General features: G+C 40.8%; 2 protein-coding genes across 3 annotated transcripts in view; one reads left to right on the forward strand and one right to left on the reverse strand.

Annotated features, from left to right (window-relative positions):
- TMCC2 (transmembrane and coiled-coil domain family 2) overlaps positions 1 to 14,521 on the forward strand; it is a 140,372-nt gene that overhangs the window by 55,123 nt on the left and 70,728 nt on the right. The gene's annotated exons all lie outside the window — the stretch shown is intronic.
- The window catches only part of DSTYK (dual serine/threonine and tyrosine protein kinase), a 61,621-nt gene that overhangs the window by 29,307 nt on the left and 17,793 nt on the right, over positions 1 to 14,521 (reverse strand). For both annotated transcript variants that reach the window (XM_059940155.1, XM_059940163.1), the window contains one exon: positions 2,925 to 3,313. In XM_059940155.1, coding sequence (XP_059796138.1) covers positions 2,925 to 3,313 — 389 coding nt within the window. The remainder of the gene's footprint in view (positions 1 to 2,924; positions 3,314 to 14,521) is intronic.

Raw genomic sequence — 14,521 nt, forward strand, 5'->3', positions numbered from 1 at the left:
TGTTCCACTAGACTTGTAAAAGGAACAAAAAAGAAAAGGAGGTGATGTATGTACCAGAAAGGGGGTGAAGGTTAGGAAGGGGAAGTATGTAAATGAAGACAGAACTAGTCCACACGCAGCAACAAAGACACGATGCCACCAAAAATAAATTAAAAAAAAAAAAAAAAAAAAAAAGACAGAACTAGTGAATATGGTGAATGGTAAAATGTGTTGCCAGCTGGAAAATGACTATGTTTTAACACTAAATGAGGTTTCAGAAACTAACAGCTTGATAGTATTCCTCTATTATTGAATTATGAACTGAGAATCTCAGGGGACCCAGAGCTAAAAAGCTGGGAATACTGTGGTATTCCATGTGGGTACCATGTGAGTTGGCCTATTCCAGAACAAATTGAAAATGGCTAATTTATGAGGCCTTTAAAGTAACGTATTAGAAGAATGACCATTGTATAAGAGGGTAAGGGGAAATTCTGTTTTAATAATTTGACAGTTAAAAATGAACATCTCACTTCCCCTATTTCAATCTTGGTTTCCTTTAGCTAAATGTTTCCTTTCTTTACCACTCCCTTTACAAACCAAATGGAAGGGCTGTTTAGAGCTAACTCCCTGGTGCTAAATATAACTGGAGCTAAACAAAAAAAGATCTTTCTCACTGGCACAGAGAATCTTCAAGGTAGTTAGGAAATGCTCCCAGCAGTAAGCTGAGCATCCCTGAAACACTAAATGGAGACAGGAGCCTGACTATAGTGACAGAGCAGGGCCTGAGCGCCCCAAAGGCTGCTAAGGCCCCTCTGAGGCTCAGCATCAAGGGATTCTAAAGTTAGAAATGCTGTTTCCACATCAAAACCATTGGAGTATAAAGCAGATCCGGAGAAACACTGGCTAAGGAAGCCTCACAAACCACATGAGACAGAACGTGAGAGGCTGGAGAATTCCACAAGAAAAGAGAAGAATATTTCTCAAGAAAGAGAATATATATTTCAACTGTGCAGAGAGAAAGTTGACTAGGTATCTCAACTTTCCTCCCAGCCAAGTAGCCTCCTTAACTGTTAACTCAGTCTGAGTGCTTACTACATACACCTGGAGCAGCACTGGGAACTCTCACCAGTAAGATACGTGCTCAGGTATGCACTTGGGAAATGACTCTCACTTTCTTTTCTGTGACTTTATTTTATCGCCTCAATTCATGGGACAAAAGTAAATGAGCGTTAAAAATTAAAACCAAAAAAATGAAGGGACACAGAAAAATCAATCAAATAATGTGCCTGTCCTGCAGATGGCTTTGTTCACATTCCAAGACTGTTTATAAAAGGCAAGAACAGGAAAAATCACCACCCAACTAATGGCAGTCATTTCAGCTACTTAACAGTGTTTTTTAAGTTGCAGGTCACAACACATTAAGTCAGATAATCAATTTAGTGGGTTGCTACCATCATTTTTTAAAAAAAGGAAGTCAAATAGAAGAGAGAAGAAAATATCAGTGTGTTTTGCAAGAAGTAAAAGTATTGTCTCATGAAACTTTATTTCAAATGTATGCATGTATATATGTACTGGGTCCTGATAATAAAATGTTATTTCTTAGAGTGAATTAAAATCTAAAAAAGTTTGAAAACCACCAAGCTATTGGAAACTGAAGGAACTAGACCAGAACAGAATACTATAGAGATTGTGTATGGATCAAATACTTATGAATTGTGAAGAAGTTTGTGGGTCAACTGAGCAGGCTCAGTCAATAAACAAAGATCACTGTCAGAGCTACTGTCAGAGTTATCCAAGAACTCTAACATTGTCCTGGAGCTAAGCAGTGCACGCTCCCAGTCTGAACACAGAGGAAAGCCACCACTGAAACTGAGCTGAGAGGAAATGCTGGCTGGTATACGTAGCCCCCTCTAGCATTTATCGAGATAAAAGAAATCTGGACTCTGGAAGGAAATGAGATGACAGTTTCTACTTCTAGAGGATCACAGGCCGAGGCCACAACCAAAGCACTCACTCACTGACTGAGAGATCAAGCCTTCTAGAACAGGGGTAGGTGAAGAGAAGAAGAAACCATTCTCCTAGTCCTGCCAAACTAGCCCTTCCTTCCTGGCACAGCTAACCATGGTGATGGACTCTCTGTTTTGAGCATGTCTGCATTCTTTTATTCCTACCAGCTCCTGACCCCCGACATAGTCACGTCCTCTGCTCATCCCCATTTGGCCTAATCAAACAGCCCAGTCCTAGCTATACAGTAGCAAGGGAAGCCCTGCACAAGAGACAAGTCCTTCCTAAATGGAGATCTGAATACCAGATAGACAATATGATCTTTTAGGAGATGCCGCAAGACCTGTGTTCTGTTTGGGAGTTGGAAGAATATCTTTGAGAAAAGCAAAGATATTCTTCAGATGACAGGATCTCCATATCTCCTTACATTGAGCCAGACCTGTCCTCAAGTTCTGAAGTCCCTTAGAAAGTAGGAAACATGATCTGTCCCACTTAGTAAATAATGGCAGGTCTAAGGAAAACTTCAAAAGTTCTTCACTTGTTCTCAACTCAGATAAGAACATTAATCATCTTACTTGCACCTTTTAGAAAGGGATGGCTAGAGACAATTCTAGCAACACCTTCCTGCTAAGAAATGAAAAAAGGATTTCTAACCCTGATCCTAATTCTGTCAAAGCACATTGAGATGCAAGTACCACAGTCCTTCAATTTTAGACAGGGATTAAGCAAATTGCCCAGGGCCTTGCAGCATGGTAGCAGGGGCAGGGATGGGCACTGCTACAGCCTTGTCTGGTTTTCAACTTCCTAGATCATGTTCCTTTGACTCTATCAGCTGATGCTCAGAGCCCAGAGTACATATTGCCAAATTACTTTCTGAGAAAGCTCAAATACAAGGAAAGCTGGTATATATCTGTGCAACTATATAAGTGTGAGTTTGGTACCTGTAAGAGAGCATGGTGCATCGTCACCTCCAGTTCGGCTAAAACATGGGCAGCATCCTCACTGTCCTCTTGGACCTCCAGGTCCTCCTCAGGGATGGTCTCCCAGTTGCCCTGGTGAGCAACCAGCGTGTGCACTAGTTCATACTGGCCAGGGAGTGCCAGGCTGACCCGAGTCTGAGTCCCATAGGTGAAGCGGAGGCGCCGAAGCTTACAGTTCTCCTCACTGCCCAGCTTGGTGGTGGGAAGCACCTGCAGCCCCAAGAGCAGGTTCAACAGCTGGCACTTGACATTACAGTCCTGGCCGAGGATCAAGATGCAGGGGAGGCAGTCCACAATCTGCTGGAGGTACTTCTCTTCCTTAGGTGGGAAGGAAATGCAGCTCAGCTGGCCTGGTTGGGGAAGGGAAGGGTGGAGAAGGAGAAAGGAGTACAGAGAGAAGAGTGAGGAGAGGTAGGGAAAGACTGCCAGGGAGATCCCATTAGGATGTCAGGCTCCTAGAAAAGAAATTTCTAGGAAGCTCTTGGCTGAAGGAGATACCAGGAAAACATCCCAGTCAGAAAAGGTTCCTCAAATATCAAACAGGATTCCCCTCTCTGGCTCATTCCCAGAACAGTTGTTTCTATCCAGAAAGGTGGCAGTGACCTGATCTACCCTCCCCTCTCGTTTTTCAACCAGTGGAGGGACAGCCTAAGGAGTTTACAAGGACTCAGGTACAAGATCATTAAATTGACAAAGCCAGAAAAGACCACACTAACTGGGATGTGAATCCAAGACCCGAATATATCAAAATGAAAACCTTCCTTGTGACACAAGACCTAATACTTGAACATATAAAGGCCCTTTAAAATGACTCTACCACATGCAGTTTTAGCTTATTTTCCTCATTTATAACATATTTTATAACTAAATGTATGAGCCAGTCTTTAAATACGCATGTATTGAAATAAAATGTTATTCAAGTGTGCATAAGCTCTAGAATCTTTTCTGGTTCATTTCACTGATGGCTGGTGACAGCATCCCAGCTGCCAAGTCATCTGTTTTCTTAAAACACTGGGTGCTCAATTAAGATCAATATCTCCTAATCAAATCACATTCTTTCAGTTTATGGAGGACAAGACCCTGAATAAGACAAAGGGAAAGAACTACCTGTTAGGATAAAATCCAGGCAAATCTAGGAAGAGGTGTGATCCATCTCAGAAATATCCTTTCAGGACACCACACTCATCTAAACAGATCAAATAATACTCAAGAGAAAACAAGGGACTTCCCTGGTGGCACAGTGATTAAGAATCTGCCTGCCAATGCAGGTGACATGAGTTCGAGCCCTGGTCCGGGAAGATCCCACATCCCTCGGAGCAACTAACCCTGTGTGCCACAACTACTGAGCCTGTGCTCTAGAGCCCGTGAGCCACAACTACTGAGCCTGCGTGCCACAACTACTGAAGCCCGCGTGCGTAGAGCCCGTGCTCCGCAACAAGAGAAGCCACCACAATGAGAAGCCCGTGCACCGCAATGAAGAGTAGCCCCCGCTCACTGCAACTAGAGAAAGCCCGCGTGCAGCAACGAAGACCCAATGCAGCCAAAAATAAATAAATAAAAATAAAAAATAAATTAAAAATTTTTTTAAAAAGAGAGAAAACAAAAGTCTTCCTAAAGTATGAGAACATCTATTTGGGAAAAAGAACCAGAAATTAGTTGACTAGAACTCTCATATTCTGAACTCGATCACTCCCCAGCTTGTTCAGTGGCAGCGCCTGCCCAAGTCTAAGATTCAGGCAACTTTGTGTTTGTCCAGAAAGGCACAGACACACGGTTCTTAGGCTGTTAGAAGTCCAATCTCGGAGCCAAATACATACATCTTAATTGAAATTTAGGGTGGCACCAAGTGAAACAGTATTTGCTTTAGTCACTTAACCATGAGCTGTTCATTTTGTTTATGTAATTGAAGCAAGAGAGGCCTGATTCATTTAAGAGGTTGTCCTACTTCAGACTCTACCTATCCTGCTTCAAACTCAGTATTTCAAATCCTCAAATCTTTTTCTCTCCCACAAATGGCATCACCAAAAGATTTAAGGAAGTTGGCTTTCACCCAGCCCCCTTTATGAATTTCATTAAGCCCTTCCTTTCATGTCGGCCTATAAGTACATCACCTGGCCAGCACATGTAAACCAGTGATACGAGACACTGAAACAGGAAATCTATTCTCTTGGGACAGAGATGAGAAAGCAAAGTGTTAACTGAGTGCCCAGTTGTGTGCAAGGTATTTACTAAGCGCAAGAGTAAAACACCAGACAACTGGTCTAATTTTTGACCCACTGATACAATCTAAAAGCAAGGGGACACAGCCAATTGCTGTGCGACCACTTAGCAAGTAGTGAGTCCTGAGTCCCTTCATATCTTATTGACAACTAAACAACACTTACCACAGTTGTCAGGGAGGAAAAACAATTTTCCTCTACCCTTTTAGTTTCCTCTGGCTGGGTCTAAGAATTAAATTGACATGAGACAGATTACCAGGAGAAAATGAAATTTAATTAGGTACACATGGGGAATCTGAACATGAGATTCCAAAGACGGGTTAAATGAGATACATATGTCATCCTGGACTAAGGAGAGGGGGTAGGGGGCTGGGTCTTCAAAGGGAAACAAGGCAATTCACAGTAAGAATGAAGAGTGAATGTTTGGTAAACAAATGTTTGCTGGGCCATCCAGAAACAACGGGACATAGAGAGGACTTTGACCAAACAGGCCTTGCTAGGTTCCTCCCCTGACTACTACACCTGGTTCATATTACACTGTAGCTAACCCTGGTGATAGCTCTCTTTCTGGGATAGGCCCTCTATCTAAATTCTTTTAGGCAGTTAAGGCAGAGGAGATAAAAGCTCTTCCTGAGCCTTTTGTTTCTTTAAAACAACCAAGCCTAAAGTAATCTTCATACCACAGAGACACATTTTGGGATGGTAAATTTTGCTCCCCTATACAGACTATTCTAGTTGTATGTTTATAATTACCAAAAGCAGGAAGAACCATATTTCCCTCTGTATCCTCAACACCCAACACAATGACTAAAAAATAGTTAATGCTTTGTTATACACTTGCTTTGTTATACGCTTTGTTATACGCTTGCTTGCTCTGTGTAAGAATCCATTTACCATGGAGAATTGTCTACAGAAAGCCATAAGTGGTTCTACTAAGTACTGAGAAAAGTCCAGTAGCATGATGAACAGTCTGGTACCATGAATAGTATAGGAGCAACTGTCATTCCTAAAAACCTCCTTCATCTCAACATGGAGAGTAGAGGTGGACAACAGAATAGTACCTCCCCATTCACCTGCAGACCACAGTCTCAGCCTGAGCAGTGAGAAGTCCAGTTAGATTCGCTCTTATCTACCCTTCCTGTTCTTTCTCTTTTCCCAGTCTTCCTCAGATCTCAGACGGGTATCCAAACTCCTATAACAAAAGTTATAAAAATAAGCCTAAATAAAAGCCATAATAAAAATAAGCTTAAATGAGTTTTGTGACTGCTGCTGCTTGGAGAGCAGGTAACAGAGAACAAAAACCAAGTAACCATTTTTCAGAACCAGAGGGAGAGATCTCAACACCTCTGAGACCTCAGGGTCAACTATAGGAAAGCCAGTAAACCATGCTGCATTGGCCAAAACCACAGCAGACATACCCCATTACTCATCTGGTCCAAATTATCACACCCCCATCTCTGTAGTGACAAAAATAGTCACTACAAATAAACCCGCTAGAGTCAAACAACCATAGGCCAGTGCAATGGGAGAGTGGGCTGACAGCGAAACCAGTTCTAATTTTCGTTTCCACGCACTCTGCTAGGGTTCTGCGTGCAACCCACTGGACTGAGAAAAGGTCTTCAAAATGGATATCGCCATCTGTTTTTCAAAACGTCATTATCCAAGGCCTTTGCTTCTCCCACTAATCTTTAGCTTTTTCATTGCTCTTCAACGTGTCTACAAGATTTGAACAAGAGCATGGAGAGAAATGAAGCTGAAACGAGATCGTTTCACTCCTTGCTCCTCTCGGCAAATGCGTCGGTGAGGGAGTGGGCAGAGCACCAGCCGAGGGCACACGCTCCCATCCCGGGCTTCACCACTGACTGGCAACCTACTTGTTTCTCTCAGCCTTGGATTTCTCATCTGTGAACTAAGGGACTTGGATTAGATCATCTTTAACATCCCTTCCAGTTCTGAAATTCCAGGATTCCATCAGGTTTTAACTGTTGAAAGAAAAATAACTGAGGGGGATGGGCAGTTGGTCTGATAGTTTTTATTTTAAACTGTACCTGAATTTAATTACTCGAGCTCCCCCTGGACTACTATAACGGCAGATCAAAAGCTGACTGAACTAGCCAGGGGCTCTGAGGACCTACCAGGCAGTTTCAACAGTTTTCTAAAGAAGAGATTAAAAACTGTAGACTGACCGTAGGAGGGAGGAAGAAAATCTGTTGCAGAGCTAGAGCAGCTGCCTCACTGACAGTTAAAGGACTTCGAGTTAATCAGGTTTTCTTTTGTAATTAATATAACAGCATCTGCATATGGGGCTGCCGGAAGGTAACAGCACGGCCTCTCAGCTGGAGCACATTAACCCTGCCAACTCTGGCTGCAGGAAAATTCAAATCAAATTGTCTTAAATGCAAGACAAGACTTTTTTTTTCGTGATGATTCTTAAAAACAGATTATCTTGATTTGCGTTACTTCTAAACAAACGTTTCAAACTACAAGGAGAAGAGCAGCTAAAGTAGCAACGCATTTTGTTTATCTGTTTTAGATAATGAAGGGGAATGAAATATATCATCCCAAAATATGCCTCTTTGACATATTATTTTGAGCAGGTTATTTTTAAGAAACAGCAGACACAGGTGAAGCTCTGGAAACTGAGAAGTTACCCTTTCGTAGGAGACATATTTAAAAGGGACATCTCCATTTGTAAGGGTGTCTTCCTCCAGTGCCAGGAAGAGGAGGGCTCAAAATCTCTAGAAACTCTTATCAATGCAGAAGGCAACCACTTAAAACTGCATAACAACCTTACCCTTGTTTACTGTGCTTTTCCTGATAACCACCCATAAATGACTCCCCCCACCTCACCCCACCCGAGTGTTTTATCTTTAGCTGGAAATCGTATTTAAGGTAGTGGCTTGGGCCATTTTGGAGTCACGCAGTTTTTCCAGGGTATCTCCCATGTGTACAGGAGGTACACATGTTATTAAATTTCTGGTTGTTTTTCTCCCATTAATCTTTTTATAACAGGAGTGTCTCAGCCAAGAACCTAGAAGGGTAGAGGGAAATTATTTTTCCTTCCCTACAATAATATTTACTGAGCCCTTTCTAAGTACATCACTTTATTTGCCCCATTTCATTTAATGCTCACAATTCTACCAGACGTAAACTATTATTATCCCCATTTGTAGATGGGGAAGCAGTAGCTTAAAAGGCAAAACAGAACAAAAAAGAAGCCATGTTTCTCCATTTCTCTAAGCAGATAAAAAGTGGAACACAGGGCAGAGCAGGAACTGTTCTTAGGTCTCAGGGGGCCAGGTGAATACTTAATGGTAAACAATGTCCCTGAAGGGTGGCAGAATATGCCATCCCCCAAAATGTCACTTTGGCATAAGGATTATTTTGACCTAAAGGCACTCGACAAACAGCAGGTATAAGAAGGGCGCTCTGATCTCCGCTTTATCTTCCTGAAAGCAAGAGATAAAACCCCCATTGGGAAGATGTCCTCCCTATAACAGAAGGAAAGCAACATTCTTATCACCAGAGACTGGGAGTCGAGATCAAGAAAAATCTGTACAAATAAGCCTTGTTAAACTAACCAGTACCTTCCTAGTTACTTTCCCACCGTTAACTGCCCTAGCCCAAGGCCCTTTGTCTTGTCACGCTTTCATAATTTACTTCTTTGTCCAGTTCAACTCTGTTTCTTTGGGTCTTCATTCTTTTGTGAGGACCCCCATGTACATGTAAAATTTAACAAAGTGCTTATGCTTTTCTCCTGTTTATCTGTCTTATGTCAGTTTAATTCTTAGGCCCAGCTGGAAATAATAAGAAGACAGAGGAGAAATTCTTCCTCCTCTACCCGCCCTACCACACTTTCTCCCAATGTAGGGCCAAACACAACTCAGTAGTTGTAGAACCCCAATTTAAAGCAGACTGACAGAGGATAAATTCTTCCTCCTCTACCCGCCCTACCACACTTTCTCCCAATGTAGGGCCAAACACAACTCAGTAGTTGTAGAACCCCAATTTAAAGCAGACTGACAGAGTCCTTACGGAAACCGCCCAAGACGATGAGGCCTGGGAGAAAAAAACAGCATTAACACTAGCTGGTGAACACTTTTAAAAAATGTTATTCTTATTCTACCTAAGAGCTCTAGAGTCCATTTTCTAAAAGAAACAGTAGGTACTTTTCAGAGAAACCTTTAATGTTCCTCTCATCAGTTAGTGTGTATTACCCTTTGGGTTGAGGTTAAGATTATTCTAAAAAGGGAGAATTGGTGGGAAGTAATGTTAATGACTTTTTTAAATTAATTAATTAATTAATTTTTTTAATTTTTGAATTTTATTTTTTTTATACAGCAGATTCTTATTAGTCACCAATTTTATACACATCAGTGTATACATGTCAATCCCAATTTCCCAATTCATCCCACCCCCACCCCCACCCCCGCCGCTTTCCCCCCTTGGTGTCCATACGTTTGTTCTCTACATCCGTGTCTCAATTTCTGCCCTGCAAACCAGTTCATCTGTACGATATTCCTAGGTTCCATATAAATGCATTAATATACGATATTTGTTTTTCTCTTTCTGACTTACTTCACTCTGTATGACAGTCTCTAGATCCATCCACGTCTCTACAAATGACCCAATTTCGTTCCTTTTTATGGCTGAGTAATATTCCATTGTATATATGTACCACAACTTCTTTATCCATTCGTCTGTTGATGGGCATTTAGGTTGCTTCCATGACCTGGCTATTGTAAATAGTGCTGCAATGAACATTGAGGTGCATGTGTCTTTTTGAATTGTGGCTTTCTCTGAGTATATGCCCAGTAGCGGGATTGCTGGATCATATGGTAATTCTATTTTTAGTTTTTTAAGGAACCTCCATACTGTTCTCCATAATGGCTGTATCAATTTACATTACCACCAACAATGCAGGAGGGTTCGCTTTTCTCCACACCCTCTCCAGCATTTGTTGTTTGTAGATTTTCTGATGATGCCCATTCTAACTGGTGTGAGGTGATACCTCATTGTAGTTTTGATTTGCATTTCTCTAATAATTAGTGATATTGAGCAGCTTTTCATGTGCTTCTTGGCCATCTGTATGTCTTCTTTGGAGAAATGTCTAGTTAGGTCTTCTGCCCATTTTTGGATTGGGTTGTTTGTTTTTTTAATATTGAGCTGCAAGAGCTGTTTATATACCTTAGGGATTAATCCTTTGTCCGTTGATTCGTTTGCAAATGTTTTCTCCCATTCTGAAGGCTGTCTTTTCATCTTGTTTATGGTTTCCTTTGCTGTGCAAAATCTTTGAAGTTTCATTAGGTCCCATTTGTTTATTTTTGTTTTTATTTCCATTATTCTAGGAGGTGGATCAAAAAAGATCTTGCATGATTTATGTCAAAGAGTGTTCTTCCTATGTTTTCCTCTAACAGTTTTATAGTGTCCGGTCTTACATTTAGGTCTCTAATCGATTTTGGTTTATTTTTGTGTATGGTGTTAGGGAGTGTTCTAATTTCATTCTTTTACATGTAGCTGTCCAGTTTTCACAGCACCACTTATTGAAAAGACTGTCACCATGTTCTTGGATTGGAAGAATCAACATTGTGAAAATGACTCTACTACCCAAAGCAATCTACAGATTCAATGCAATCCCTATCAAACTACCACTGGCATTTTTCACAGAACTAGAACAAAAAATTTCACAATTTGTATGGAGACACAAAAGACCCCGAATAGCCAAAGCAATCTTGAGAACGAAAAATGGAGCTGGAGGAATCAGGCTCTCTGACTTCAGACTATATTACAAAGCTACAGTAATCAAGACAGTTTGGTACTGGCACAAAAACAGAAATATAGATCAATGGAACAGGATAGAAAGCCCAGAGATAAACCCACGCACGTACGGTCACCTTATCTTTGATAAAGGAGGCAAGCATATACAGTGGAGAAAAGACAGCCTCTTCAATAAGTGGTGCTGGGAAAATTGGATAGGTACATGTAGAAGTATGAAATTAGAACACTCCCTGACACCATACACAAAAATAAACTCAAAATGGATTAAAGACCTAAATGTAAGGCCAGACACTATCAAACTCATAGAGGAAAACATAGGCAGAACACTCTATGACATAAATCACAGCAAGATCCTTTTTGACCCAGCTCCTAGAGAAATGGAAATAAAAACACAAATAAACAAATGGGACCTAATGAAACTTAAAAGCTTTTGCACAGCAAAGGAAACCATAAACAAGACCAAAAGACAACCCTCAGAATGGGAGAAAATATTTTCAAATGAAGCAACTGACAAAGGATTAATCTCCAAGATTTACAAGCAGCTCATGCAGCTCAATAACAAAAAAACGAACAACCCAATCCAAAAATGGGCAGAAGACCTAAATAGACATTTCTCCAAAGAAGATATACAGATGGCCAACAGACACACGAAAGAATGCTCAACATCATTAATCATTAGAGAAATGCAAATCAAAACTACAATGAGGTATCATCTCACACCAGTCAGAAGGGCCATCATCAAAAAATCTACAAACAATAAATGCTGGAGAGGGTGTGGAGAAAAGGGAACACTCTTGCACTGTTGGTGGGAATGTAAATTGATACAGCCACTATGGAGAACAGTATGGAGGTTTCTTAAGAAACTAAAAATAGAACTACCATACGACCCAGCAATCCCACTACTGGGCATATACCCTGAGAAAACCATAATTCCAAAAGAGTCATGTACCAAAATGTTCATTGCAGCTCTATTTACAATAGCCAGGACATGGAAGCAACCTAAGTGTCCATCATCAGATGAATGGATAAAGAAGATGTGGCACATATATACAATGGAATATTACTCAGCCATAAAAAGAAATGAAATGGAGGTATTTGTAATGAGGTGGATGGAGTTAGAGTCTGTCATACAGAGTGAAGTAAGTCGGAAAGAGAAAAACAAATACAGTATGCTAACACATATATATGGAATCTAAGGGGGAAAAAAAAAAAAAAGGTCATGAAGAACTTAGTGGCAAGATGGGAATAAAGACACAGACCTACTAAAGAATGGACTTGAGGATATGGGGAGGGGGAGGGGTGAGACCTGACAGGGTGAGAGAGTGTCATGGACATACACTACCAATGTAAAATAGATAGCTAGTGGGAACCAGCCGCATAGCACAGGGAGATCAGCTCGGTGCTTTGTGACCGCCTGGGGGGGTGGGATGGGGAGGATGGGAAGGAGGGAGATGCGGGAGGGAGGAGATATGGGAACGTGTGTATATGTGTAGCTGATTCACTTTGTTATAAAGCAGAAACTAACACACCACTGTGAAGCAATTATACTTCAATAAAGATGTTTAAAAAAAAAAAAAAGAAAGAAAAGACTGTCTTTTCTCCATTGTATATCCTTGCCTCCTTTGTCATAGATTAGTTGACCATAGGTGCATGGGTTTATCTCTGGGTTTTCTATCTTGTTCCATTGATCTATATTTCTGTTTTTGCGCCAGTACCATATTGTCTTGATTACTGTAGCTTTGTAGTATAGTCTGAAGTCAGGGAGTCTGATTCCTCCAGCTCTGCTTTTTTCCCTCAAGACTGCTTTGTCTATTCGGGGTCTTTTGTGTCTCCATACAAATTTTAAGATTTTTGTGTTGTAGTTCTGTAAAAAATGCCATTGGTAATTTGATAGGGTTTGCATTGAATCTGTAGATTGCTTTGGGTAGTATAGTCATTTTCACAATGTTGATTCTTCCAATCCAAGAACATGGTAGATCTCTCCATCTGTTGGTATCATCTTTAATTTCTTTCATCAGTGTCTTATAGTTTTCTGCATACAGGTCTTCTGTCTCCCTAGGTAGGTTTATTCCTAGGTATTTTATTCTTTTTGTTGCAATGGAAAATGGAAGTGTTTCCTTAATTTCTGTTTCAGATTTTTCATCATTAGTGTATAGGAATGTAAGCGATTTCTGTGCATAAATTTTGTATCCTGCAACTTTACCAAATTCATTGATTAGCTCTAGTAGTTTTCTGGTGGCATCTTTAGGATTCTCTATGTATAGTATCATGTTATCTGCAAACAGTGACAGTTTTACTTCTTCTTTTCCAATTTGTATTCCTTTTATTTCTTTTTCTTCTCTGATTGCCGTGGCTAGGACTTCCAAAACTATGTTGAATAATAGTGGTGAGGGCTTCCCTGGTGGCGCAGTGGTTAAGAATCCGCCTGCCAATGCAGGGGACACGGGTTCGAGCCCTGGTCTGGGAAGATACCACGTGCCATGGAGCAACTGGGCCCGTGAGCCACAATTGCTGAGCCTGCGCGTCTGGAGCCTGTGCTCCGCAACAAGAGAGGCCGCGATAGTGAGAGGCCCGCGCACCGCGATGAAGAGTGGCCCCCGCTTGCCACAACTAGAGAAAGCCCTCGCACAGAAACGAAGACACAACACAGCCATAAATAAATAAATTAATTAATTTAAAAAAAAAATGACATTTAATAATAGTGGTGAGAGTGGACATCCTTGTCTTGTTCCTGATCTTAGAGGAAATGCTTTCAGTTTTTCACCATTGAGAATGATGTTTCCTGTGGGTTTGTTGTATATGGCCTTTATTATGTTGAGGTAGGTTCCCTCTATGCCCACTTTCTGGAGAGTTTTTATCATAAATGGGTGTTGAATTTTGTCAAAAGTTTTCTCTGCATCTATTGAGATGATCATATTGGCTTTTATTCTTCAATTTGTTAATATGCTGTATCACATTGATTGATTTGCATATATTGAAGAATGCTTGCATCCCTGGGATAAATCTCACTTGATCATGGTATATGATCCTTTTAATGTGTTGTTGGATTCTGTTTGCTAGTATTTTGTTGAGGATTTTTGAATCTATATTCATCAGTGATATTGTTGTGTAATTTTCTTTTTTTGTAGTATCTTTGTCTGGGTTTTGGTATCAGGTTGATGGTGGCCTCACAGTATGAGATTGGGAGGGTTCCTTTCTCTGCAATTTTTTGGAAGAGTTTGAGAGGGATGGGTGTTAGCTCTTCTCTAAATGTTTGATAGAATTCACCTGTGAAGGCACCTGGTCCTGGACTTTTGTTTGTTGGAAGATTCTTAATCACAGTTTCAATTTCATTACTTGTGACTGGTCTGTTCATATTTTCTATTTCTCCTGGTTCAGTCTTGGAAGGTTATACCTTTCTTAGAATTTGTCCATTTCTTCCAGGTTGTCCATTTTATTGGCATAGAGTTGCCTGTAGTAGTCTCTTAGGATGCTTTGTATTTCTGTGGTGTCTGCTGTAATTTCTCCTTTTTCATTTCTAATTTTATTGATTTGAGTTCTCTCCCTCTTTTTCTTGATGAG

Source organism: Balaenoptera ricei, chromosome 1, assembly GCF_028023285.1.
Source record: "Balaenoptera ricei isolate mBalRic1 chromosome 1, mBalRic1.hap2, whole genome shotgun sequence".
Lineage (NCBI taxonomy): Eukaryota > Metazoa > Chordata > Mammalia > Artiodactyla > Balaenopteridae > Balaenoptera > Balaenoptera ricei.